Genomic DNA, 25,702 nt, shown 5'->3' on the forward strand with positions numbered 1-25,702 from the left:
TCAAATGAAGAAGAAATCTAAAAAAATACTTATATTTCAAAATTTTCATAACAAAATTAAGTGTGCGTCTTATCGTAGTCTTACGGCACTTCGCCTTATGGTCCGAAAAATACAGTTAAAATATTATTGTCCATTCCTGTGATTTCTTCTTTCACTTCTCCTAGCAGTTCATCAAATGAAGTTTCTGACATTCAAAAATACTGAAAAAACTACTTCTCATCTTGTCCCAGATCGACATAAAGAGTATAAAACAATATTTTCTCCAGCCAAGCCTCTTAGCAGTGGATGTAAGTGTAATGAACGTTTTGCATTCATTCTCCTCCACCTCCTCTTGTTTAGAAGTACTAACAAAAGTTCCTCCTCGCTCGAGTCCATTTCACTAACTAATCAGTTGGCAATACCTGTGGTGTCAGACACCGGTGATCCAGGAGTGTTCATCACGATTACTGGTGACCAGCACTGGTGACAGTCACCAGCGTCCCAGTGTGAAACAGGACTAAGAGTTCCAATACTGCAGGAGTCATCCAACACTGCAGGAGTCACAGCTGGGTGCAGCTGGCCAGCTTGTGGGGGACTGGACAGGTTCGTGTGACCTTGTTGCGATGATGACACACACCTCGCCTGATGACTCACCATGATTTCGTTCACTGCCAGGTCTCTGTAGACACTGTGCAAGCACTGATGAATATCAGAGATGCTCTGGTATACTGCCAAAAGTAACTCAATGACAGCTCTCTACTTGGAATGCATCTGCATTAGAGACCTCATTTTGAAGGCTAAGTATAGCACTGCCCCTATCAGAAATTCATGAAAGTATAGGGGTTTAAATGGGAATATTCCACAATATCCCATGCCAAATTCCACATTTTTTCAACTGAAACTGGGTGAGGAAAAAAAATTGATCATTACTTATTGAATGCCGCTCACGCAAACCAGTACCCTTAATGTCAGGTTGCTGCAGATTTCTTTAGTGTAAACTAAATTTACAGAGAAAGATTGACAAAGCACACTACAGACTGTTAACAAAGGTCCCAGCATACAGAATACATTTTTCAGATATGCAAGTGGCTCAAAGACGTTTTAATTAAAAGAACCCAATATATTGCCCTGGATGACAAGTGTTCATCAGAAACAATGGTATCACCAGGTGTGACCCAGGGAAATGTGATAGGACTGGTCTTGTTCTCCATATACACAAACAGTCTGACAGATAGGCTCAGTATCAACCTGCAACTGTTTGCTGATGGCACTGTGATATACAGGAAAGTGTTGTCATTGAGAGACTGTGGGAGGATACAGGATAACTTGGACAGAATTTCAGTTTGATGTGTAGCTCATTCTAAATGTGCGAAAAATATAAATTAATACAGACGAGTAGGAAACCCAGTGACATAATTTTCAAGGACAGTATTAGTAATGTGCTGCTCGGCACAGTCACATCAACCAAAAAACCTGTCCATAACACTGCAAATTGACATGAAATGAAACAAGCACGTAAGAACAGTTTTGAGGCAGGCACTTGGTTTATTGGGAAAACTCCAGGAAAGTGTAGCTCACCTATCAAGGATACTGCTTACTGACCGTTTATGCAACTCATTTCTGAATACTGCTTGAGTGATTGAGATCCCCACCGAGTCAGATTAAAGGAATACATCAAAGTAATTCAGAGGTGTGCTACTACATGTGTTATGAGTAATTTAGATTAACATGCAAGTATTGTGGAAATGCCATTTGAACTCAGACGGGAATCCCTGGAGAGAAGATGATGTTCTTTTCACAAAACACTATTGAGAAAGTTTAGAGAAAAGACATTTGTGACAGACTGAGATTAATCCTACAGTTATCAACATACATCTCACACAAGGATCATGGAGACAAAACTAGAGAAATAAAAGCTCATACAGATGCATATAGGTAGTCGTTTTTCCTCACTCCATTCACACGTGGAAGAGGAAAGGGAAACATTATCAGGAGTAAAAAAATCCAATATCATTCATCATATAGTGGCTTTCAGAGTACATATGTGGATGCATAAATGCTCCTAAGCCCAGAGTTACAAATAGGATTTGAATATCACAAAAAGTAAGTGACGACTTCACTTACTGTCAATGAACACAGAGGGTGACAGGATTAAATCACATAACAATTTGTATTTTAGAATTGTAAATAAAGTCATGTATTTTTTAGGAAAAATACATTCCTCCAGGGACAAATTATAAACTATTTGGAACATCACAAAAAGTGAGTCATGCAATAGGAATCCCAACAACAAAGAAATTCCTTTACAAGTAAATAATGAACCATTCAAAGACAGCCCCAAAATTCCCAACACTTATAATAAGGTCTGAACTTTTCCTTGGTGGACAGATTACAGTTCCAAAGAAAACCATTCTTAAACAAATTTTATAATTTCGAATTCTTTTTTTATGAGCACTGAAGTACTGAAAGTATACAAAGAAAAACTACACCACTGTTAAACAAAGCTGTTCTTCAATAACAGAAATTCATGACACAGATGTTTTCAAAACTCTGGTTGAAAGTGCTTGGTAAATTATTCATGTGTGGCAAGGTTGAATAGAGTGGCTGATGCACATATAATATGTAACACTTACCATTATCCCTCTGAGGAGTAGCTTTTAGCCTCAATTCGCTTCTACATTGTTGATTCTGTCTAAATGGTTTGCAACTCTTTTTAACCCACACTTCCTGGAAAAGAAAGTTATTAGTACAACTAATATGTGGAAATAAAAAATACTGAAGAAGTCATCCACAGGAAACTTTATTCTTATATTATTTTTTCTTGCTGAAGATGTTCCTAATGGTGGTAGTGTAGTCTATTTCTTTCTCTAGCCAGAGAACCAGTTTATAGAAGCCCTTTATATGTATGTAATGGTGGGGTTGAGCGAAGGGATTCATTTTCCACAATGAGATAAAATTGTGACTCATTTCAATTACTACCTTGATATAACTACTAAACTTACACAGCTATGGCTGACATTTGTGGCACACAGACACACACTATAGAAAATAGTATTTACACAAGCTTTCAAGCTCTTGCTCTTCCTAAGCAAAAATGCACACGTTCACACACACAAATACAGACTCCTTTCACACACACAAAAACAAACACCCAAATGCACACTCCTGCAGCCACGGGATGTCGTCTCTGCTCCCTTATTTTGAGTCAAGTTAAGATAACTGTGTGAATCAGTTGTGAATTGTGAACTCTTACGTGCATGTAGCTCAATAAAAGCTACATCTACAATTTGCTCCCATTATCAGTAGCTCCAATTTGCTATCCCCACAGCTTTCACAATGAATGCAAAGTGAATGACGTGATTACTTTTAAGAATGTTGTCCTCACAAAATTTAAATGTTAGTGTACATTGATGAAAAAACCTTAAAATAAACATAACAAAGAGTAGGAATTCCAGTATAAGGTATAAGCATGTAAAAACAGTTACCTCGACTTCTTCTATGATTTAAGATGACCATATATTTTTTAAATGACAAACTTCCGAATAAAACTCATTTCATAGTGAGTAAATAAGGTAACTGAGACAAGGTCTAAAAATAAATGTACTGTGTGCAATGAATAAGGTTAATAAATGGAAACTAAACAGTTCATTGCACTTAAATTATACAGTTTCGAACAAATATCTTTCCTGCTCTTTGCTGTAACTTACACTGAAGCACTAAAGAAACTGGTAAAGGTAGCATATTCAAATACAGAGATATGTAAACAGACAGAATATGGTATTGCAAGCTGCAACGCGTATATAAGACAACAAGTGTCTGACGTAGTTGTTAGATCGGTTACTGCTGCTACTATGGCAGGTTATCAAGATTTAAGTGAGTTTAAATGTACTGTTATTGTCTGCGCACGAGCAATTGGACACAGCATCTATGAGGTAGCAATGAACAGGGGATTCTCCCATATGACCATTTCACAAGTGCACCGTGAATATCAGGAATCGGGTAAAACATCATATCTCCGGCATCACTGTGGCCAGAAAAAGATCCCTCAAGAACGGGACCAATGATGACTGAAGGGAATTGTTCAATGTGACACACATGCAATCCTTCCGCAAATCACTGTAGATTTCAATGCTGGGCCATCAGCAAGTGTCAGCGTGTGAACCAGTCAATGAAACATCATCAATATTGACTCTTGGTGCTTTAGGCCCACACGTGTACCCTTGATGACTGCACGACACAAATCTTTAAGCCTCACCTGATGACTGGAAACTTGTTGCTTGGTTGGACGAGTTTCATTTCAAATTATATCAAGCGGATGGAGGTGTACGGGTATGAAGACAACCTCATGAATCCATGGACCCTGCAGGTCAGCAGGACTTTTAAAGCTGGTGGATGCTCTGTAATGGTGTGGGATGTGTGCAGTTGGAGTGATATGGGACTCCTGATGTGTCGAGATACGACTCCAACAGGTGATACGTATGTAAGCATCCTGTCTGATCACCTGTATCCATTCATATCCATTGTGCATTCTGACAGACTTGGGCAATTCCAGCAGGACAATGCAACAACCCACATGAACAGAACTGCTACAGAGTGGCTCCAGGGACACTCTTCTGAGTTTAAACACTTCTGCTAGCCACTGAACTCTCTAGACATGAACATTATTGAGCACATTTGAGATGCCTTGCAATGTGCTATTCAGAAAAGATCTCCACCCTCTTGTACTCTTATGGATTTATGGACAGTCCTATAGGCTTCATGGTGTCAGTTCCCTCTAGCACTATTTAAGACATTAGCGGAGTCCATGACACGTTATGTTGTGGCACTTCTGCTTGCTCACGGGTGTCCTACACAATATTAGGCAGGTGTGCCAGTTTCTTGGGCTCTTCAGTGTATTTATCTATGGATTGGCCAGTTTTGACCTTAGACGCTTAGGCAATGTGCTTTAATCAGAATGTCATCGCCCTTGACTACTGTTTATAGTGTTATTATTTATAAAGTGAATCTGAGTCTATCCTGTTAGGGGACTTCAATGCCCAACTCGGAAGAGAAAAGAAATACCGGGATATCACTGGGAACTGGGCTCCACCTAAACAAACAAATAAGAATGGTCAAAGACTTGTTGAACTCTGTAGGGAACACAAACTGATCTCACAGTCCACATACTTCAAAAGAAGGCCAAACAAACTTAAAACTTAGAAACATCCTGAATGGAGAAAAGGAGAATGGCAGCTGGATTATGTATTTATGGACAAATTCTTCCACAGAGAAATCTACAATGTTAAAGTATTAGAGAGGTAGATACAGGTTCAGATCATTACAGTGTCAAAATCAAAATTAAGTTTATACCACTAACAAAGAAACCAAAATGCAATAAACGAAAGAGGAACCTCAATCTCCACCAATTAATTAGAAATGATAAATATAGAGAAGTTACACAAAATATAAAACTGACTGATAATTTAGAAGAACTGGTTCAGATTCTCAGGCAACAAGCAGAAAATTAAGCCCCATTGAATCCACGTAAAAGACATGTCTGGTGGAACTCAGAATGTGACAAATTCATGAAGAAAGACATCATACATGGATAAAATTTCAAACACACAAAACAGAAGAAAATGCAACCAAGCTCAAAAATATCAGGAAAAAGTTCACACAAATTATCAGGCAAACCAAGAGACAATCACAGAAAGATCTAATTGACTCAGTAGAAGAAAATTACAATAAAACCAATTCCAGAGACTTTTACAAAATGTTTGGAAGACAATTACAAAAATTTTCCCCTCCCACGTTAATGCTAAAACGGGAAGATGGAAAAATGGCACATAATGACAAGGAAAATGCCAAAACCATTGCAAAAGCATTTAGCAAACTTTTGAATTGTGCAGAACCCCAGGAACTTTTCGTAATTAATACAGACACACCCATCAAGACTCCACTTGATCTCATAAATCCTCCAACAATCCAAGAGGTGGAAACAGCACTCAGAGAGATGAAAAATTATAAGGCATGCAGAGAAGACCAAATTTTTGCAGAAATGTGGAAATATGCCAGTGATACAGTTTTAACATCCTTACACACAGCCCTAACAAAAATCTGGATAACAGAAAAGTTTCCCAAACATTGGACCACAGCCATAATCCACCCACTACACAAAAAAGGAGATAAAGGCAACCCTGATAATTACAGAGGTATCTCTCTCTTAGACTGCACATACAAGATTTTCTCCAGAATCCTATACAAGAGGATCAAAGAGCAACTAGAAGAAGAATTAGGTGAATATCAAGGAGGCTTCAGACCTTAGAGAAGCTGTGCAGAACAGATCATCACTTTAAAATTAGCCATAGCATATTACAAGAAACAAAATAAACCTCTTGTAAGAACCTTCATGGACTTTAAAAAAACATATCACTGTACCCATGGACCTTCAAGGTTAAAAATCTTGAGAAATTTTGAGCTCCAAACAAAATTAATCAAGTTGATAGAACTCACTTTCACTGACACTGTATCAAAAGTCAAGTTTGGGGAGGGGGGGAACTCTCTTAGTCATTAATCATAAAAACAGGTTTAAGACGAGGCGATTGCTTGGCACCTCTGCTGTTCAACTGTACTTTAGAATACATCATGAGGGAATGGTACTAGATTAACCCAAAGAACATCCAAATTGGAAGATCTGAAGACAAAATAAGTTTAAATTGTCTAGGATTTGCTGATGACCTTGCTCTCTTGTCCAGCAGTATTCAGGAAACCAAACAACAAGTTATCTCACTGCAGGAAGTAGTACAGAAAATTGGTCTTGGAATATCCTTTGAAAAAACAGTCATCATGTTAACTGACCCACTAATCATAAACAAAATTACCATAGGAAGCCAAGGAATCAAAAGCATAGATAAATTTAAATATCTGGGAGAAATCATTACATATAACCTCAATGAAAAGTCAACATGGCATAACAGAATAAAAAAATTGACTAGAACACAATATATCACGAAGAACACCTACCACAGAAAGAGCCTGTCAATAGCAACAAAATTAAAACGCTACAAAACAGTCACTCAACCAGAAATAAGATACCCAAGTGAAACCATCTTCAAAACAACTAACACTACACAAATAGACAAAATGCTCAAAATAGAGAAAAGAATCATCAGAACATGCATCAACAAATTGTACCAGAAAGATGGACACTGGAGAGTAGATACAAATGAAACAGTCTACAAGGAAATAGAACCGGTAATGAGTACAATAAGGAAGAAACGAAATTCATTTTTCGGATATCTAATCAGAACACCAGAGAACAGGATCATCAGGAGAATAACAGAAAAATTGTGGAATAATAAGTACAACATTAAGTGGATTACAGAAATCAAAGAATATATGGATGAGCTACAGATTACATTGGAAAACCTAAGAAACAAAACTGACAAACCCAGGAAACTCGCAGACAAACAAACCAGACTGCAAACGAGAATCAACAAACAGACAATAGGAAGGGTGATTTCTGATGAAGAAAGAAGGATAAGATCTGAGAGAATATAGTAGTACTGGGCTGACAGAAAGCTGGAAAATTCATTGTATAAAGTTGGCTACAGTAGTCCAATGAAGGCCATAAAATGTAAATAATTATAATAATAATAACAGGAAGCTGAATGGCTTCCAATGTGATTTTCATGGTCAGGCTAGTGTACAGAGTGGTTGCATAAAATGTATCAATGCTGAGTACAGACTTTTACTTGAGAAAGACCTAAACAGCAATCGTACATTCGAAAGAGTTCAGCCCACAGTCAGGAATGTCTTCATTGAAGTATTTCATCAAGGCAGTGGAGCCATATATAAAGCAAATATTTAGGAGATCAGTCTTAATTACCATTAAGAAAACAGTTTTCATGAAGTTAATAAAATCAATGTGTGAACATTCTATACTGTGTGTGCATGGTTTTTTTTTTTCTTTTTAAATAATTCTGGTTCACCCGATACCCAGCATCAGTGTCCACAACTCCAAAGTAAATGTAAGTTCATGCATCATATATGTGGTGGGAAAAGGGAGGGGGGTGGGGGTGGGGGGGGGGGGGGAGGTGGCAGAAGCAGCAGAAGCAGCAGCAGCAGCAGCAGCAGCAGCAGCAGCACAGTCACCATCACCACCACCACCACCACACTTGCTGGGACTAAATGCTGCTCTTTCCTCCTTTCAAAAATTTCCGTTCCATAGCAAAATAAAAACTCATAACTTTCTAATTTACCAATAAATATCGTAGGCCACATTACAAAATCACCATGCAAACAACAACACTGTACCAACAAAACAATGGAAGTTAAAATCTTGTTGTTGTTGTTGTTGTTGTTGTTGTTGTGGTCTTCAGTCCTGAGACTGGTTTGATGCAGCTCTCCATGCTACTCTATCCTGTGCAAGCCTCTTCATCTCCCAGTACCTACTGCAACCTACATCCTACTGAATCTGCTTAGTGTATTCATCTCTTGGTCTCCCTCTACGATTTTTACCCTCCACGCTGAGCTCCAATACTAAATTGGTGATCCCTTGATGCCTCAGAACATTTCCTACCAACCGATCCCTTCTTCTTGTCAAGTTGTGCCACAAACTTCTCTTCTCCCCAATCCTATTCAATACTTCCTCATTAGTTATGTGATCTACCCACCTAATCTTCAGCATTCTTCTGTAGCACCACATTTCGAAAGCTTCTATTCTCTTCTTGTCCAAACTATTTATCGGCCATGTTTCACTTCCATACATGGCTACACTCTATACAAATACTTGCAGAAATGACTTCCTGAAACTTAAATCTATACTCGATGTTAACAAATTTCTCTTCTTCAGAAACGTTTTCCTTGCCATTGCCAGTCTACATTTTATATCCTCTCTACTTCGACCATCATCAGTTATTTTGCTCCCAAAATAGCAAAACTCCTTTACTACTTTAAGTGTCTCATTTCCTAATCTAATTCCCTCTGCATCACCCAACTTAATTTGACTACATTCCATTATCCTTGTTTCGCTTTTGTTGATGTTCATCTTATATCCTCCTTTCAAGACACTGTCCATTCCATTCAACTGCTCTTCCAAGTCCTTTGCTGTCTTTGACAGAATTACACTGTCATCGGCGAACCTCAAAGTTTTTATTTCTTCTCCATGGATTTTAATACCTACTCCGAATTTTTCTTTTGTTTCCTTTACTGCTTGCTCAATATACAGATTGAATAACATCGGGGAGAGGCTACAACCCTGTCTTACTCCCTTCCCAACCACTGCTTCCCTTTTATGTCCCTCGACTCTTATAACTGCCATCTGGTTTCTGTACAAATTGTAAATAGCCTTTCGCTCCCTGTATTTTACCCCTGCCACCTTTAGAATTTGAAAGAGAGTATTCCAGTCAACATTGTCAAAAGCTTTCTCTAAGTCTACAAATGCTAGAAACGTAGGTTTGCCTTTCCTTAATCTTTCTTCTAAGATAAGTCGTAAGGTCAGTATTGCCTCACGCGTTCCAGTGTTTCTACGGAATCCAAACTGATCTTCCCCGAGGTCAGCTTCTACTAGTTTTTCCATTCGTCTGTAAAGAATTCGTGTTAGTATTTTGCAGCTGTGGCTTATTAAACTGATTGTTCGGTAATTTTCACATCTGTCAACACCTGCTTTCTTTGGGATTGGAATTATTATATTCTTCTTGAAGTCTGAGGGTATTTCACCTGTTTCATACATCTTGCTCACCAGATGGTAGAGTTTTGTCAGGACTGGCTCTCCCAAGGCTGTCAGTAGTTCCAATGGAATGTTGTCTACTACCGGGGTCTTGTTTCGACTCGGGTCTTTCAGTGCTCTGTCAAACTCTTCACGCAGTATCGTATCTCCCATTTCATCTTCATCTACATCCTCTTCCATTTCCATAATATTGTCCTCAAGCACATCGCCCTTGTATAGACCCTCTATATACTCCTTCCACCTTTCTGCTTTCCCTTCTTTGCTTAGAACTGGGTTTCCATCTGAGCTCTTGATATTCATCCAAGTCGTTCTCTTATCTCCAAAGGTCTCTTTAATTTTCCTGTAGGCAGTATCTATCTTACCCCTAGTGAGATAAGCCTCTACATCCTTACATTTGTCCTCTAGCCATCACTGCTTAGCCATTTTGCACTTCCTGTCGATCTCATTTTTGAGACGTTTGTATTCCTTTTTGTCTGCTTCATTTACTACATTTTTATATTTTCTCCTTTCATCAATTAAATTCAATATTTCTTCTGTTACCCAAGGATTTCTACTAGCCCTCGCCTCTTTACCTACTTGATCCTCTGCTGCCTTCACTACTTCATCCCTCAAAGCTACCCATTCTTCTTCTACTGTATTTCTTTCTCCCATTCCTGTCAATTGTTCCCTTATGCTCTCCCTGAAACTCTGTACAACCTCTGGTTCTTTCTGTTTATCCAGGTCCCATCTCCTTAAATTCCCACCTTTTTGCAGTTTCTTCAGTTTTAATCTGGTCAGAGTCCACATCTGCCCCTGGAAATGTCTTACAATTTAAAATCTGGTTCCTAAATCTCTGTCTTACCATTATATAATCTATCTGATACCTTTTAGTATCTCCAGGGTTCTTCCATGTATACAACCTTCTTTCATGATTCTTAAACCAAGTGTAGCTATGATTATGTTGTGCTCTGTGCAAAATTCTACCAGGCGGCTTCCTCTTTCATTTATTAGCCCCAATCCATATTCACCTACTACGTTTCCTTCTCTCCCTTTTCCTACACTCGAATTCCAGTCACCCATGACTATTAAATTTTCGTCTCCCTTCACTATCTGAATAATTTCTTTTATTTCATCATACATTTCTTCAATTTCTTCGTCATCTGCAGAGCTAGTTGGCATATAAACTTGTACTACTGTAGTAGGTGTGGGCTTCGTATCTATCTTGGCCACAATAATGCGTTCACTATGCTGTTTGCAGTAGCTTACCCGCATTCCTATTTTCCTATTCGTTATTAACACTCTCTGTACCAGGCCTATTTTATGCACCCGTCCCTAGAAACCGGGCAATTTTACCAATATTAAAAAAATTACTGCATCAAATCTACTGTTTGGATTGTGGCAAATTTGGTACCATCTTGAAGCTGCACATTTCTACTTTAATTCTGAGTGAAAGAAACTACTTTACAATGCACAGCTTTAAGGTACAGTTATAGAAATCACTTAGATGTTTTAAGAATTTAGAAAAAGTCATACGAATAAGGGAATACAATTGTGATTTATTTTTAACCAAAATTGTGGCACTACATTACATGTTTCTGATAGTATACAGTATTACATATAAATTTCACACAGAATCATATTGTTTTTTAGTGTGGAAAATTTTAAAGCAAGGTTCCAGGCAGAGTGCAACGCCACACTGTTCACATTCGTATCGTGTCTCTTTGCGAGAAGCCTTGCCACTCTGTTTCTTGCTCCTGGAACTGCACACGTGACACACACGAGCAGCATACTTCTTAGTAGTTGCAGGTATGTGCTGCAAAAAATGTCTCTTTGTTAGCCGACCTACAGTTCCTTCATTTCTTGGAATGAATTCAAGTGTGTCGTCTTCAACAAGCTGAACTGCAAGCACTGTTATAAAGTCTGTTATTGTAATTTTCTTCCTGTGCACTGCATTGTACAGCCAAAATGCATTTGATACTCCCATAAGCAGCAAATGGAAATATAATTTTCGCCACCATTTCACAGTTCTGTGCTGGAACGGATTGTACTGCAGGCGTTGGTCTCCAATATCCACTCCAATTTTATTGAGGTTGTAATCAAGTACCTGAAGTGGTTTCAATACTACAGACCCATTTCTCTTAGTATGCGTACCAAATGTTGCTTGATGCCTTGTAGACAATGTATACACATCTCTCTTATCTTTCCACTTCATTGCCAATACATTATCTTTACGCCGAAAAGACATTTCGCCCTTTTTCAGCTTAGCAGATACTAAATCTTTAGGCAATCCTTTCCTGGATTTGTTCACAGTACCAACAGCTCCAGTGCCTTTCTCTGCCAGTTGCTGAAATAGCTCTGGACTGGAATAAAATCGATCTAAATACACAGTGTGGCCTTTGTTCAGCAAGCTGCTGTCAGACAACAATCGCAAAATAACCGCAGACGAAGAATTGTCAACAATATGCTTACCAGCATAAACTTCAAAATTTACAACATAGCCACTACTGGCTTCAGCAACAGCATATACTTTCAGTCCATACTTATGAGGCTTATTTTGCATGTAAACACGGAAACTCACACGACCTCGAAATGGGCAAATTCCTTCATCAATTGTCACTTTTTCTGAGGGACGATATGCCTGGATACATCGCTCCTTCAAATTATTATAATATGGCAAAACTTTGTAAAGTGGATGAAATCCATCTTCGCCTGGTTTTTTCTGATTTGAATTGTCAACAAGATGCAAGCATGACAGTATCTGAGTGAAACGCAAACGGCTCATGACATGGGGACAAAAGTTACAACTAAGAACAGGATTAGTGCTCCAATGGTCCGCAATTTTTGGCTTTTTCGAAACACACATGTGGAAAATAATACCCAAGAAACGCCTCATCTCACTTATAGTCACTGGCTTCCACGAACTCAAAACTGAATGGGGCTTCAGATTATTTCCTCTTCTTTTCTTCTGTATTGTCTGTGATGCATACAAATTTGTCTGTCTCTTGAGTTCATTTACGTCACTGTCAGTAAGGAACACTTTACTGCAATCCAGTACAGAACTCGACTCATCAATATCCACTAGTATCTGCCTGGGTGTCGTGTTGACAGGCAGAGGTCGGTAGGTGTCAACTGCAGTCCACTCACTGTCTTTCGGATACGGCACAGCTGCTGGATTTGAAGCAACACCTTCAACATCATTCTCGTCTTCATCTGAAGACAAACTGTCATCAATCTCGTCTTCTAAAAAGAATATCACATTATGTGTAACTACATACATCGTTTACACATGTTCAACAGATATGTGCGTACTGCACAATTACGTGGAAAATTCGGAAATACGTACCTTCAAACACACCATTGCATTCAGAATCGTCTGAATCACTCTCTACATTATCCAGAGTGTCGCTATGATTGATCAAATCCGCAATTTCTGCGTCTGATAAACCGCGCCGAAACATGATGACAAACAACTGAATGATATACAGACTGAGAACGCAAAGATAAGTTTTAACATGAATTACAGCGCTGCCGTGACATCTATGGACGCATTTTGTTAATAAACATCTGAAAAACGTATAGCGCTGGCCAAACCCGTAGAAATAACGTTGCAGTGTTTTGAATGAAATTAAATGTAGCGGCCCGTAAATTTTACGGGCTTGGTGATTTTCGCGCGATCCCAGGCCCGTAAATTTTACGGGCTTGGCGCTTAGAGTGTTAAACCTACTCCTGCATTACCCCTATTTGATTTAGTGTTTATAACCCTGTAGTCACCTGACCAGAAGTCTTGTTCCTCCTGCCTTGGACTGATCTGGCCTTGGTTAAAATCTTGCTGATTTAAAATCACTAGAAATGGTGTATTATACCAACTGGAATATAGTTGTGTAGGAACCAACACATGTAGAAAGAACAGTAATGGCTTTAGCATGAACATGACTTCCAAGAAGCCACAGAATACCTAGATCAGATGGGTATGTGCACTCTGTTCCTCCAAAGAAATGTCCAAAGCCTTAGCCACAGTTCTGCTTCACCTGGTGTTGATATCGCAATTGAATTACGTGTAGTAGTATAATGCTGACAAAGAAGCAACACAGAATGATTACTTTGTTAATTTCTCCAAACATTACACAGTACCATGCTGAATAAATTTTTAGACGTAGATTCAATTACTTCGTAGTATTTTAGTCTTCCTCAGTCACAGACTGTTAAGACTTGAATATAACGATGTCCACTGCAGTTTTTCTTCAACTCTGTTGCATTAGGATAGAGTAATATTATGTGTAGGTAATTAGGCTTTCAATTTATATTTATTTAGCTGACATTTGTTTTGCAGTTATATTACCTAGAACAATCTTCCACTGAAAGTTCAGTGTCCACATCCAGACTTAATTTTGATAATTCTGCATATGAAACTTTCTCTACAACACATACAAATGTTCATAAAGGAACATGGTCTGTGACAGCAAATCTTCCAAAAGTAGACTACCTATATGAATTTATTAACAGAAACTTTGATGCAGTGATATTTATAGGGTTTATTCCAACATTGTTGCTTTAAGGTTATTAGTAGTCTCATAAACAGCAGGTGTACTAATTTTTTTCTGGCAGCATATTGACAAATCATCTAGGAACGCTGTTTGCCTATTGAATAGCAAACAATTAAAAATTAATAAAATGAAATAAAATGAAGTGGTTTCTGGTAATTGTAATACTTATTTCCTTAAAAAAATTTAGTTTTGAATTTATTACAGTGAGGAACATTTTCTTGAACTCAATTCCTACTGTAGACTTTCTGACTATGGTAGCTAATTACTCCAAAAACAGCCACCAGTAATATCTTTAAAGACAGATCTAATGCGCAAAATTGTATTACAAAACCCACAGTCAACAGCCTCTCAGATCATACATACAGTTTGACAATTTGAATGGTAACTTTGATCAGGACAAAGACAAAATCTGATTTCAGAAGGATAATAAAGAAGCTTTTTTTTCCAAATTAGTCAGAGATATGATCACACAGTGTTCATGACATGAACGGAAAATACATCATATTTACTATTAAAATTGTCACTTGAAAATGGCTTCACCCACAAAGTTTCTAAGATTAGATCAAAATCTAAAAATAACAACAACACAAGCAGCTCCGATGTTGACACCACAGTTCCTTAAAAGGCTTACTACAAAACACAGAAAAAAGTAAACCACACATTGAAGAAAACACATCATGAGAAAAAGGTAGGTCCCTCAGGCACACAAACTACAGACAGTATGGGATACAGTGAAGGGAGATGATGATATTACCAGAAATGAGGTGGCACTGATAGGTCTAAGAGGAAACAATACATTGGTAACAAATGTGTGCAGTGTTGCAAAACTGTTTAATAAGCATTGGCATATGATTCTCACTTCAACAGAAGAAGTAATGTCCATCACAAAATTTTTAAAATAAAAAAAAAATTCTAGTGGTAATGCAAAAGGTGACTACAGTAGGATAGCAAATAAGCCATTTTTTGGGGGGGGGGGGGGGGGGGGCAAATTACTCAGAATGTTAATTAATGAGTTTTCTTCTGGGTTTAATTAAGTTATCTGTCCAACAAATCATCTCCAAAATAGCTGAAATATGCTGCATTTAAGTCTGTGTATAAGAAGGCAATAAATAAATACTACCAAACTTCCATCAAATGTCACTTTTGCCAGCACACTAAAACACTTTAGAAGAGGTAATACACAAGCAGCTTCTTAACCACCTGACTACAAACAATATTTTGTCAGAGTCACATTTGGATTTCTAAAGGGTTCTGGTATTGGGAAGACCATGTACACACACATTGAGAATGTACCTACTCATGAGACAATACATTGCAGTCTACTGGTTTATTCTGTGTTCTGTCAACAGTGTTTGACTGAACGGGATTACAATATTAGAATACTCTGATGTCAGAGAAATTTGTACAAAATGGTTCCAGTCATGCATAACAGGAAATAGGTTTCTATTGAGCTACCAGTCATAATCCAACTGGGAACTAATTAAATGTGGTATAATAATGTCATATGACTCAACCGCATCTTGCAAGTCGTGCAACTGGATGCCATTTCAGCAACCTGCATGTCCGTCAGCCAATGGCACAGTGTGTTCCCAGGCAGTATCACATCCAAATACTAACCGGGACTGATGATGCAGAACTCCGGTGATCATGCAAGAACTGGTGTATCCAATGCAGCAAGGCTTACATGCTGTGTCACACAAGATTCCATATAAAGATCCTTACTTTTTCTTCTGTCCATCCTGTAGCTCGTTGAGTAAGCATCTGAGCAGCTTGTAATTGTTAATTAGAGTTTGAAATTTTGTTCTAGGTTGAGACTGATTTCTGTATGTACGCCAGTTTCTTTTGAGTCTACACGAATCTCTGTTAGTTCTTCATCAATAAAGCTAGGTTAACAATGTTTTTTGTGAGCTTGCTGATATTCATTCTACTAAAGTCACCATAAAATTGTAATCAACTTTTCCTGGTTGTATCTGTGATTCTTTTCTGTAACTCGATACATTTATTTTGATTTCTTCTTCATACAAATTCCATTTTCACACTTTCGTTGTAGGATCAGAATGTTTCTTTCTTGTTTTTCAATGTTTTTTATTTCAAATCTGCCACCAATCATCATAATTTCGTATGCTTACGGTAATTCTGTTTTAACAGCTGTTATAATGTAGGTTTGACCTTATAATAAAGATTTTGTCATTATATCTGTTTCCAACCACAACTATATTGGTCAATTAGGCGGAAAATTGGTTGCAAGAATATCAACAGCTCTTTCTAATATTCTTATTGCTCTCATTTTGCAGAATACTTACTTCACAGATTTTAATTGAGATCATGTCATATTGCTGAAACACCAAGAAGTGACACCTAACAAACCAGAAATTCACAGGCAGGGAGATCTACTGAAGAGAATTAATATTACAGCATACAGTGTGGTAATATGTAGGAAATTTGTACAGGATGTGTTGCACCACAATACCAATGCCACTTCAAGTCTTTTAACATAATCTTTCATGGCAAATTATTTGACTTAAATTGTGTGAACTGTATAATGACAATTGTTTTTATTTCCTGTGCAAATGGAGCTTTTTTATAAATTAAAATCACAGAGAGGGTAAAAAGTTGTTTTATTAACATGAAAGTTTCATTCAGAAATCTGTTACATTCACAAAAAGACAGGCAGAATAGGTGTTGCACACAAAAATAGTGACTGTATTTATTTGAAGTAACAACTGAAAATTTGATGTAGGACTAGAATTAAAAACCAGATATGCTTCTTCTGTGAGCAGTAACACTGCTATTATGCTTACCCTCATACATTTCCAGGCCTGGCCCAAAAGTGAATGGAGCCATACACTTGAATCAAGTCTGAATGCTTGCTTGAATTACCTAATAATTATGGGACTGCTTGCAAGTCATAGGAAATCCAGATTTGAATTAAAGTCCTGGCACAAATTTTCATTTCTGATTGAAAATAAATATCAATGCATTTACTATAGGTAGTGCAGGGATGGAAAAAAAAGGAAACAGTTCAGGGTGGTAGGATAGACCACTCATGAGCCAAACATCTTACCTAGATGGGGCAGATTGTATGCCTCAATGAAACATGTAGCTGTATTGTATGTGTAGACATAATGGAGGGGTATATGTGGAGAGGCCAGACAAACTGACTGAAAAAAGAGAAAAGAATACTACACAACTTAAATAGGTAGCTCTGAGAGATGAAACAGTGAAGGAATCTGAGGATCAAATAGACAAAAAGACAAGTGAGATGCAGACATGTGAGATACAGAATTTAATTCATGAAAAAAGAAAACATAAAAACACACACAGCAAATGAAGCAAAAGAGAATACCAACACCTAAAAATGAGTGACAAAGTGCAGAACTGCTAAGCAGGTATGGCTAGAGAACCAATGCTAGGCTTTAGGAGCATGTGTAATACTGGAAAGATAGATGACACATACAGGAAAATTAAAGAGACCTTCAGAGAAAAGAAAAGCATCTGTATGAATATCAGAAGCTCACATGGTAAATCAGAACCAAGCAAAGAAGGAAAAGCTGAAGACAGAAGGATTATGAAGAAGGGCTATGCAGAGAAAATGAGCTTGAAGACAATATTGTAGAGACAATGGAGGAAGTAAATGGAGATGAGATGGGAGATACGATACTGTAAGAAGAATTTGGTAGAACACTGGAAGATCTAAGTCAATACAAGACTCCTGACATGAATGACATTCCATAGAGTTACTGAGATCCTTGGGAGAATTGACTATGCCAAAACTGATCCACCTGGAATGCAGGATAAGCGAGACAGGAAAAGACTTCAAGATGAATATAATAATTGCAATTCCATGTGAATATTACCAAACTGTCAGTTTCGTTTGTCACAGCTGCAAAATACAAGTACTAGCACAAATTATTTACAGAAGAATGGGAAACTGGTAGAGACCGAACTCAGAGAAGACCAGTTTGTGTTCCAAAGAAATGTAGGAACATGTGAGGGAATTCTAATCCTATGATTTATCTTAGAAGACACGCTGAAGAAATGGAAATCTACATTTATGGCAATTGTACATTTGGAGAAAGTTTTTCACAACATTGACTGGAATACACTTTCAAAAAAAATGGTTCAAATGGCTCTGAGCACTATGGGACTTAACTTCTGAGGTCATCAGTCCCCTAGAACTTAGAACTACTTAAACCTAACTAACCTAAGAACATCACACACATCCATGCCCGAGGCAGGATTCGAACCTGCAACTGTAGCGGTCTCGCGGTTCCAGACTGTAGCGCCTAGAACCACTTGGCCACTCCGGCCGGCATACACTTTAAAATTCTGATGTTATCAATGATAAAACACAAGAAGTTAAACATTATCTATAACTTGTGCAGAAACCAAACTGTAGCTGTAAGAGTTGAAACATATGAAAGGGAAGCAGTAATTGACAAGAGAATGAGACAGGGTTGTAGCCTATCTCTTATGTTAATCTGCCGCTTGACAAGCTGTGAAGGAAACCAGTAAGGGAGTTAAAGTTCTGAGAGAAGAAATAAAATCTTTGAAGTTTGCTGATGACAACATAATTCTGTAAGAGACAGCAAAGGATTTGAAAAAGCAAGAATGTAATTCTGTCACAGAAAGCAAATGACTTGAAAAAGCAGTTGAAAAGAAGACCAGGCAGTCTTGAAAGAATCAGAGTAGCAGATGATACCGTAAAAGTAGAATCCAAGTCTGCTATTTGTGCACAAAATATCTGAGGATAGCCAAAGCGAAGGAGATATAAAATGCAAAGTGACAATAGCAAGAAAAGTATTTCTGCAAAAGAGAAATTGGCTATGATGGAATATAAATTTAAATGTTAGGAAGTCTTTTCTGATAGTATCTGTCTGGAGTGTAGTCTTGCATGGAAGTGAAATGTGAACAAAAAACAGTTCAGACATAAAGTGAATAGAAGCTTTTCAAATGCAGTGCTGTAGAAGAATGCTGAATATTACATGAATAGGTCAAATAAGTAATGTGAGGTACTGAATTGAATTGAGGAAAAAAGAAATGTATGGCACATTCTAACTAAAAGAAGGAATCCAACAATGGAAATTCCAGGTTGGAGTATCAACAATATAACGAAAATCCTTATATTGTTAAAAGAAGGCATCGGTTGGTAGCAGACATCCACAAGCATCAAAGAGCCATCAATTTGGTAACAGGGGGAAGTTTGAGGAATAAAAATCGTACAGGAAGACCAAGGCACAAATACAGTAAGCACGTTTAAATGGATGTAGGTTGCAGTAGTTACACAAAAAATGGTAAGTTGAAGAGGCTTGCAAAGGGCAGACTCGCTTGGAGATTTGCATCAAATCAGTCTCTGGACTGGAGGCAGCAATACATGGAAAGGAAGTTCAGGTCACTCAAACCCCACACTGAAAGCCATCCTTGAGCTATAAGACCACCTGTGCAATCCCTTTTAGTATGGGTTCCAAATTATCTGACCTCCTCTAGTAAATAAATAAAATAAATTAGTTTTACCTATTACCTCTGTCCCACTTGAAGGAAAGCTAAAAATATTGTTTTAATTTAGTTTTGAGTAGTTCCAATGAGTATGTGGTTAACTGCGCTTCCTGTAAGTATGTCTCTTTAAATGAAACATGAGTCACAAAATTACACATTGTGGGAAAAGGAGTTTTGAGGCAAAAGGAGGAAATGGAAGAAAAAAAGACCACCAGAACCATCTATTATCAATAATGGAAAGTGGGGGAGGGGAAAGGGGGAGAAGGGAGGGGGGAAGTGGGAGAAGGGATGGTGGGAGAGAGGGGGAAAGGGAGAGGGGGAGAGGGGGGGGATGGTTGGTTGGTTGGTTGGGGAAGGAGACCAGAGAGCGTGGTCATTGGTCTCATCGGATTAGGGAAGGAAGTCGGCCGTGCCCTTTCAGAGGAACCATCCCGGCATTTGCCTGGAATGATTTAGGGAAATCACGGAAAACCTAAATCAGGACGGCTGGACACGGGATTGAAGAGGGGGAGGGGGGGGGGGGAGAGAGAGAGAGAGAGAGAGAGAGAGAGAGAGAGAGAGAGAGAGAGAGAGAGAGAGACACTTAACAGTGTTTGCTAGTTCTCTGGTGGAAGGCCCTTTCCAAAAGCTCTTTATACAAATAACTGCTGCTCAACATCACCTCTTTTTGGTGAGCAATGACCTATTTTAAAACACATTTCTAAGTTTAAATGTTCATGTGCAATCTTTTTAACAGTTTCACATATCAAATCTATCTGTAACATCCACCTACCAAAGTAAAAAGGGTCACTAATTTAAGCAAACAACACCACAGAAAATAAATGAGTAATGAAATTTTGGACTGCATTTCTACCTTTGTTGACAGTGTCCCACATTAAGAAAATATGCAGCCCCCATATACTTATCTTTTCTATCACAAATTAGTTATAGAAAATACGTCTTTAGATGACATGAAATAATGCACTCTCTTTAGGATACAATGTGCCAAAAAGGCAATACTAACCTTCACATCTGACCGCCGACCTAAGCGTTCGAACACCGACCGTTTCTGATAAGGTGTCACCCCTCCTTTAGAAGGTAAATTTCTCATTAGTGACAACACAGCTTACAAAAATAAATTAAAAAATGAGAAAATGAAGGTGAATTTGCACATGCACGCGTTCACACACACACACACACACACACACACACACACACACACACACACACACACACACACACGTGTTTTTGGACAGCAAACAAAATGAAAGAAAGAAAGAAAGAGTTTAGGTTAGCTTGGAGGTGAGCAGAATGGAGGTAAATGTGGCTTGTAGGACAGGACAATGGAATAGCTGAAGTGAGATACAGAACAATGTATTCTCACTACTTATGATGCGCAGAACTGAAAGGGCGTGTAAAGTAATAGGAATTAAATTTCTCTATAGAGGCTGCATTATTTTCCATACCTAATACCTACAAAAAATTATATGCATTCAACACGAACACATTTACATCTAACAAGTGACAAGACATTAATTCTTATTCACATCCTTTACATTATGATACACAACATTAACATCACTACAGTAAAACTAAATTAATTATAATAAGCATTGATGGTGATATTGTGTGTTATTCTGCAAATATTAACAAATACCACAGCGCAAGTCTATGAGGGATTCTTACTACAAGCTAGTACAGAAATGAGATGGTGTTAAGTTAACATATAGGACAGGGAAAACTTAAAGGGCAAACAACTGTGAATACATATGTAATGAAACAGAAACTTTTGTGCCACATCAGGACTCAAACTAGGAATTCCTGCATGTTGTTAGCAATCACCTTCACTGTCAGGCTGTATGAGCATGCCTCTAGGCTTGACTCAAAACTTTCACTGTCATTTATGTTTCATGGCATTGCAGTCAATATATATATAAATACAAACACATCGAACAATCATACAATGCAGGCTTTCATGGCCTGCATTTGCATACTTGGTGATTTTTGTTTTATTGGCATTACGCCATGGTACAAAATATATCACCACTAACATTTATAGGAACTACCAAACGAAGCATTAACACCTGCCTTAAGGAACATGAGTAATTTTCCTCTGGGCAACACAGATAGACTGGTAGCAGAAGATCATTCACTAGGATCAGAGAACGATCAGATTCATTTCTTCAATACTACGATTTTATCAAGAGCCTATCATTACTATCCCAGAGCAGTCACAGAAAAAACACCTTTATCAGAAGACACGAAGGATTGAAAGTAGTCATGTTGTGGGCTTTAGTGTTAAATAAAGCAAACAATGCTAAATCTTCCCAATGATAAGCCACATAACATACATCAATGTGACTCCACAATCTTAGTCAGCAGGTTGATGACATCATGATCCAAACGTTGCATGGATGGATATAAACAGTTCAGCCTACTGCTGAGTCAGTTTGAGACTGTAACTGCTTTCTAAGTCATTATAGTCTCTGATGATGTCTCCAGCACTGGCAGACAAAATATTAGGCAGAGAAATTTGCTGTGGACAATGGCCTTATGCCCATCCAAAAATCACCAAGTACACATAGAACAATATTTACTATGCAATATTTAGTGCCTTCTTACTTTGTGTTTTGATTTCTCTATTTAACAAGTAACATAAGAAACTGTATATATTACCTTCAATAGAGCTGAATTTTTCACCATTAAAAAGCTTTTTAATTAAGATTGTTTCATCTATTTATGTACAGTGTAGGCTTTTTCTTTGTTTCGGTATAATAAAGTATAAATAACTTGTTTGCTTTCAACCATTTGTCCTCTTTTGTAGAAAAACACCCAAACATCCAAGTATTCATGTGACCTTCTCAATGTGTCACAAAATCCACGACTATAACACAAGTTAGGCAAGTGGGAATAGCTTCAATGTTAGCAGATGACACAATGTCCAGTGCAAATTGAACTTTATGTAACAATGTTTTCCAATTTCTTTGCCACAAATTATGCATGCAACTTTACCCAATACTTTAAATTGTTTGTAATAACAAAATACAGATACTTAGAGGAAACACAAAAGTGGCAAAGTCATAGAGCATTACAGGTAAATCATCAGCATTATCACTAATATCTTGCAGCTAAGACAATTACTCCTGCTGCTGCTGCTGCTGCTGCCACCACCACCACCACCACACCTTTTCTTCCAGTGGTTATTTACTCTTCAAATTCAGTTGCTGAGAGTCTACATTCTATTCATGATCTTTTCTGAAGGTGTGGAGTCAGTAATAAAATCTGCAAAATATATGCAGTTTTTCTATGTTTATCTTATTTCCCTTAGTTTGCTGTTTCAGGATGTTAATTCCTTTCAAATAAATATACCTCACTTTGTATGTTCTCTTACTTTAATTGAGTGTCATTTGTGTACATTCATTTTCACAATATCTATGTTAACCTATCTGCCTTTTAGCTACTTTATAGAGGCTGCAGTTTGCTACGTAAAAGACTTCCTCTTGGATCAATGCTGTGGTAAGACTAATAGATCTGAAAACAGAATGCAACTCTTTTATGTATTGGTTAACATGCTTCCCACACAGATACTGACCAAGTATAGTTCCAGTACCTGATCAAAAGTATCCAGACACAAATTAGTGAACATTAACATTGGGTATGTCCACCTTTAATTTTAGTGATGGCTGGAACTCAGCTGGAGACACTTTCAATGAGGTCTTTGAATGTCAGGAGGAATGGCAGCCAATCCAGAAAAAGTAGTAATGTTGGAATGAAATAAGTGTTTCAACTCATCCAAAAGTTGTTGCATTGGGCTCAAGTCAGGACATGAGCAGGCCAGTCTATTTCAGGAATGTTACCGTCCACAAACCATTGCCTCATAGATGCTGCTTTATGACAGGGTGCACTGACATGCTAACACAAACCATCATCATGTTTGAGCTATTCCTCTACTGTATGCAGTACACAATGCTGTAAAATGTATCCATATCCCTCTGCACATTTTCGTAAGTGCTATAAAGGGACCACACACTAAACATGAAAGACACCCCAATACTATAACACCACCACCTCCATACTTCACTGTTGGCTCTGCACATGAAGGCAGGTTACGTTCTTCAGACATAAAATGTGTGGCTTATTAGGAGATGCTTGAACAATGCATGCCATTATTTTTAACCCTCTCTACACAGCCACTGTGGTAGCTGAACTACTGGTAGCACTCAGGAAGTTACAAGTGATTCCTTCCGCTGTCATCATGTGACTTTTACAACCACCATCCACAATGCTTCACAGTCCCTAACCACAAGTATACGAGGTCTGCCTGGTATTCGTTTGGCTGTGGTTGTCCCTTCATGTTTCCACTTGATGATCACATCAAAAACAGTCAACTTGGGCTGCAGGGTTGAAATGTCCTTGATGAATTTGTTACTCAGATGACATCCACTCAATAGTCAACATTGACTGACTGATCGATTCTGCTGCTTCTGCTTCATTACTAACTACACAACACTCCTTGCCTACTTTTATTCTGGTGGGTCCGCCTCTCGTGGAAAATCAAACTTTGGATATCTGTGATAGGAATTTGAAGCCCACTGCTCCTGCCTTAACCACTGCACTATTAGTATGAACTGAAGGAAAAATTCTGATGTTTGGACAGTCAAGCTGGTACTGTATCTGCGCATGTAGCTGCTTCTTTCTCCAGGTACTTAAAGTGTATCTGTTAAGATTGCCATTAATGTGGATTGCAGCTCCATTATGGAGCATTATTCAGAAACATACTGTTCCATTTCCCTCTGGATCTCCTTACTTATCTTTTCACTTTTCACCAGTCTCTACATGTCTTGCAGCAATAGCTTATATTGATGAAAATGCCAATTCCATTATTTCTGGGTCATTCAAATCACTATTGATTTGCAAGAATATACTGTATCTCTCACTCGCATTTTAAGTACTGAACCCCCCCCCCCCCTTCTTTTCTTTTCTCTCTTAATATATATATATAGGTTCCTCTATTCATGAAAATGGGTGATAAGAAGGAATCAAATATTGTTGTTCCTTGGTAACAGGTGGAAATAAATCTACAATCAAACTTTTCTCAATAATGACATATTTGAGTGACATTCTGCTCTCTGACCAGTTTTTATCAAAACCAAACAAAGGAAGTGGTCCAGTTAAGAACTACCACCAGATATAAAATGTTGCTATTATGAACAACTTGATACCACAGCATCTGTCTATTATTGCCTGTTGAATTCTTGTTTATGGAAGCGAAAAGTGTAAAATATTTACTTGGTTTGGCTTCCAAAAATTCATTCTGCAGTATTTAAAGTGTTATAAGAGCTTCTGTTAGCTTGGTCTCTAGTTCAAAGTACTGAATGCATATCATCCAATTATTGGGAGGGGGGAGGGGGAGAAGGATTGCTGTTGTGAGAATGGGCCTTTGCTCAACGACAGACAGTTTTATTTACAGAACAGCTGGTTAATCTAAAGATGTGATCTGCTAGGCTTTATAGGTAATAATGGGGAAAGGTGAAAGTGTCACCTGGGATATTATTTACATAAGTTGCTTGTATTTGCCACACATTGGCTGCAGTCCTTCAACTTGCTGCACTAATACAATGCATCAGGTTCAATGATTTAAAAAGTGACTTTTGAAATGAACTGACACAAGTTACACAAAATAGTTGGTTGAACACTGAAGTTGTCTTTGCAAAGTATATAGAATTGCAGTGCAGCTTGTGCCTACTGAATGACTAAAAGCACAAACAGTCTAAGAGGTCTGTCAAGCTTATTTGCAGTATATAGAAAAGAAACAATAAAGATTATGTATTGTAAGATAAATTGTTAATATATTGTATAAATTGTATTGCAAGCTGCAAATGACCATAAGTGTTATATATGTTCTGTTAAACTGTTCATGTCTAAAAATTCAGAAATGCCTGCTTAAATATGTTAATTATTATAACCTTACTTTTTAAAGTAATTTGACATGTCTCCAGTACAAAAATCTTTGATT

At 37.8% G+C, this 25,702-nt stretch overlaps 1 protein-coding gene across 1 annotated transcript in view; it reads right to left on the bottom strand.

The window, feature by feature from the left end:
- LOC124613482 overlaps window positions 1–25,702 on the bottom strand; it is a 307,477-nt gene that overhangs the window by 131,602 nt on the left and 150,173 nt on the right. The window contains exons 5-6 of the mRNA XM_047142191.1: window positions 20,711–20,775; window positions 2,613–2,706 (exon numbers count right to left, since the gene is read on the bottom strand). Of these exons, the coding sequence (XP_046998147.1) occupies window positions 2,613–2,706; window positions 20,711–20,775 (159 nt within the window). The remainder of the gene's footprint in view (window positions 1–2,612; window positions 2,707–20,710; window positions 20,776–25,702) is intronic.

The sequence above is a fragment of the Schistocerca americana genome, chromosome 4 (assembly GCF_021461395.2).
Source record: "Schistocerca americana isolate TAMUIC-IGC-003095 chromosome 4, iqSchAmer2.1, whole genome shotgun sequence".
In the NCBI taxonomy this organism is placed as follows: Eukaryota; Metazoa; Arthropoda; class Insecta; order Orthoptera; family Acrididae; genus Schistocerca; species Schistocerca americana.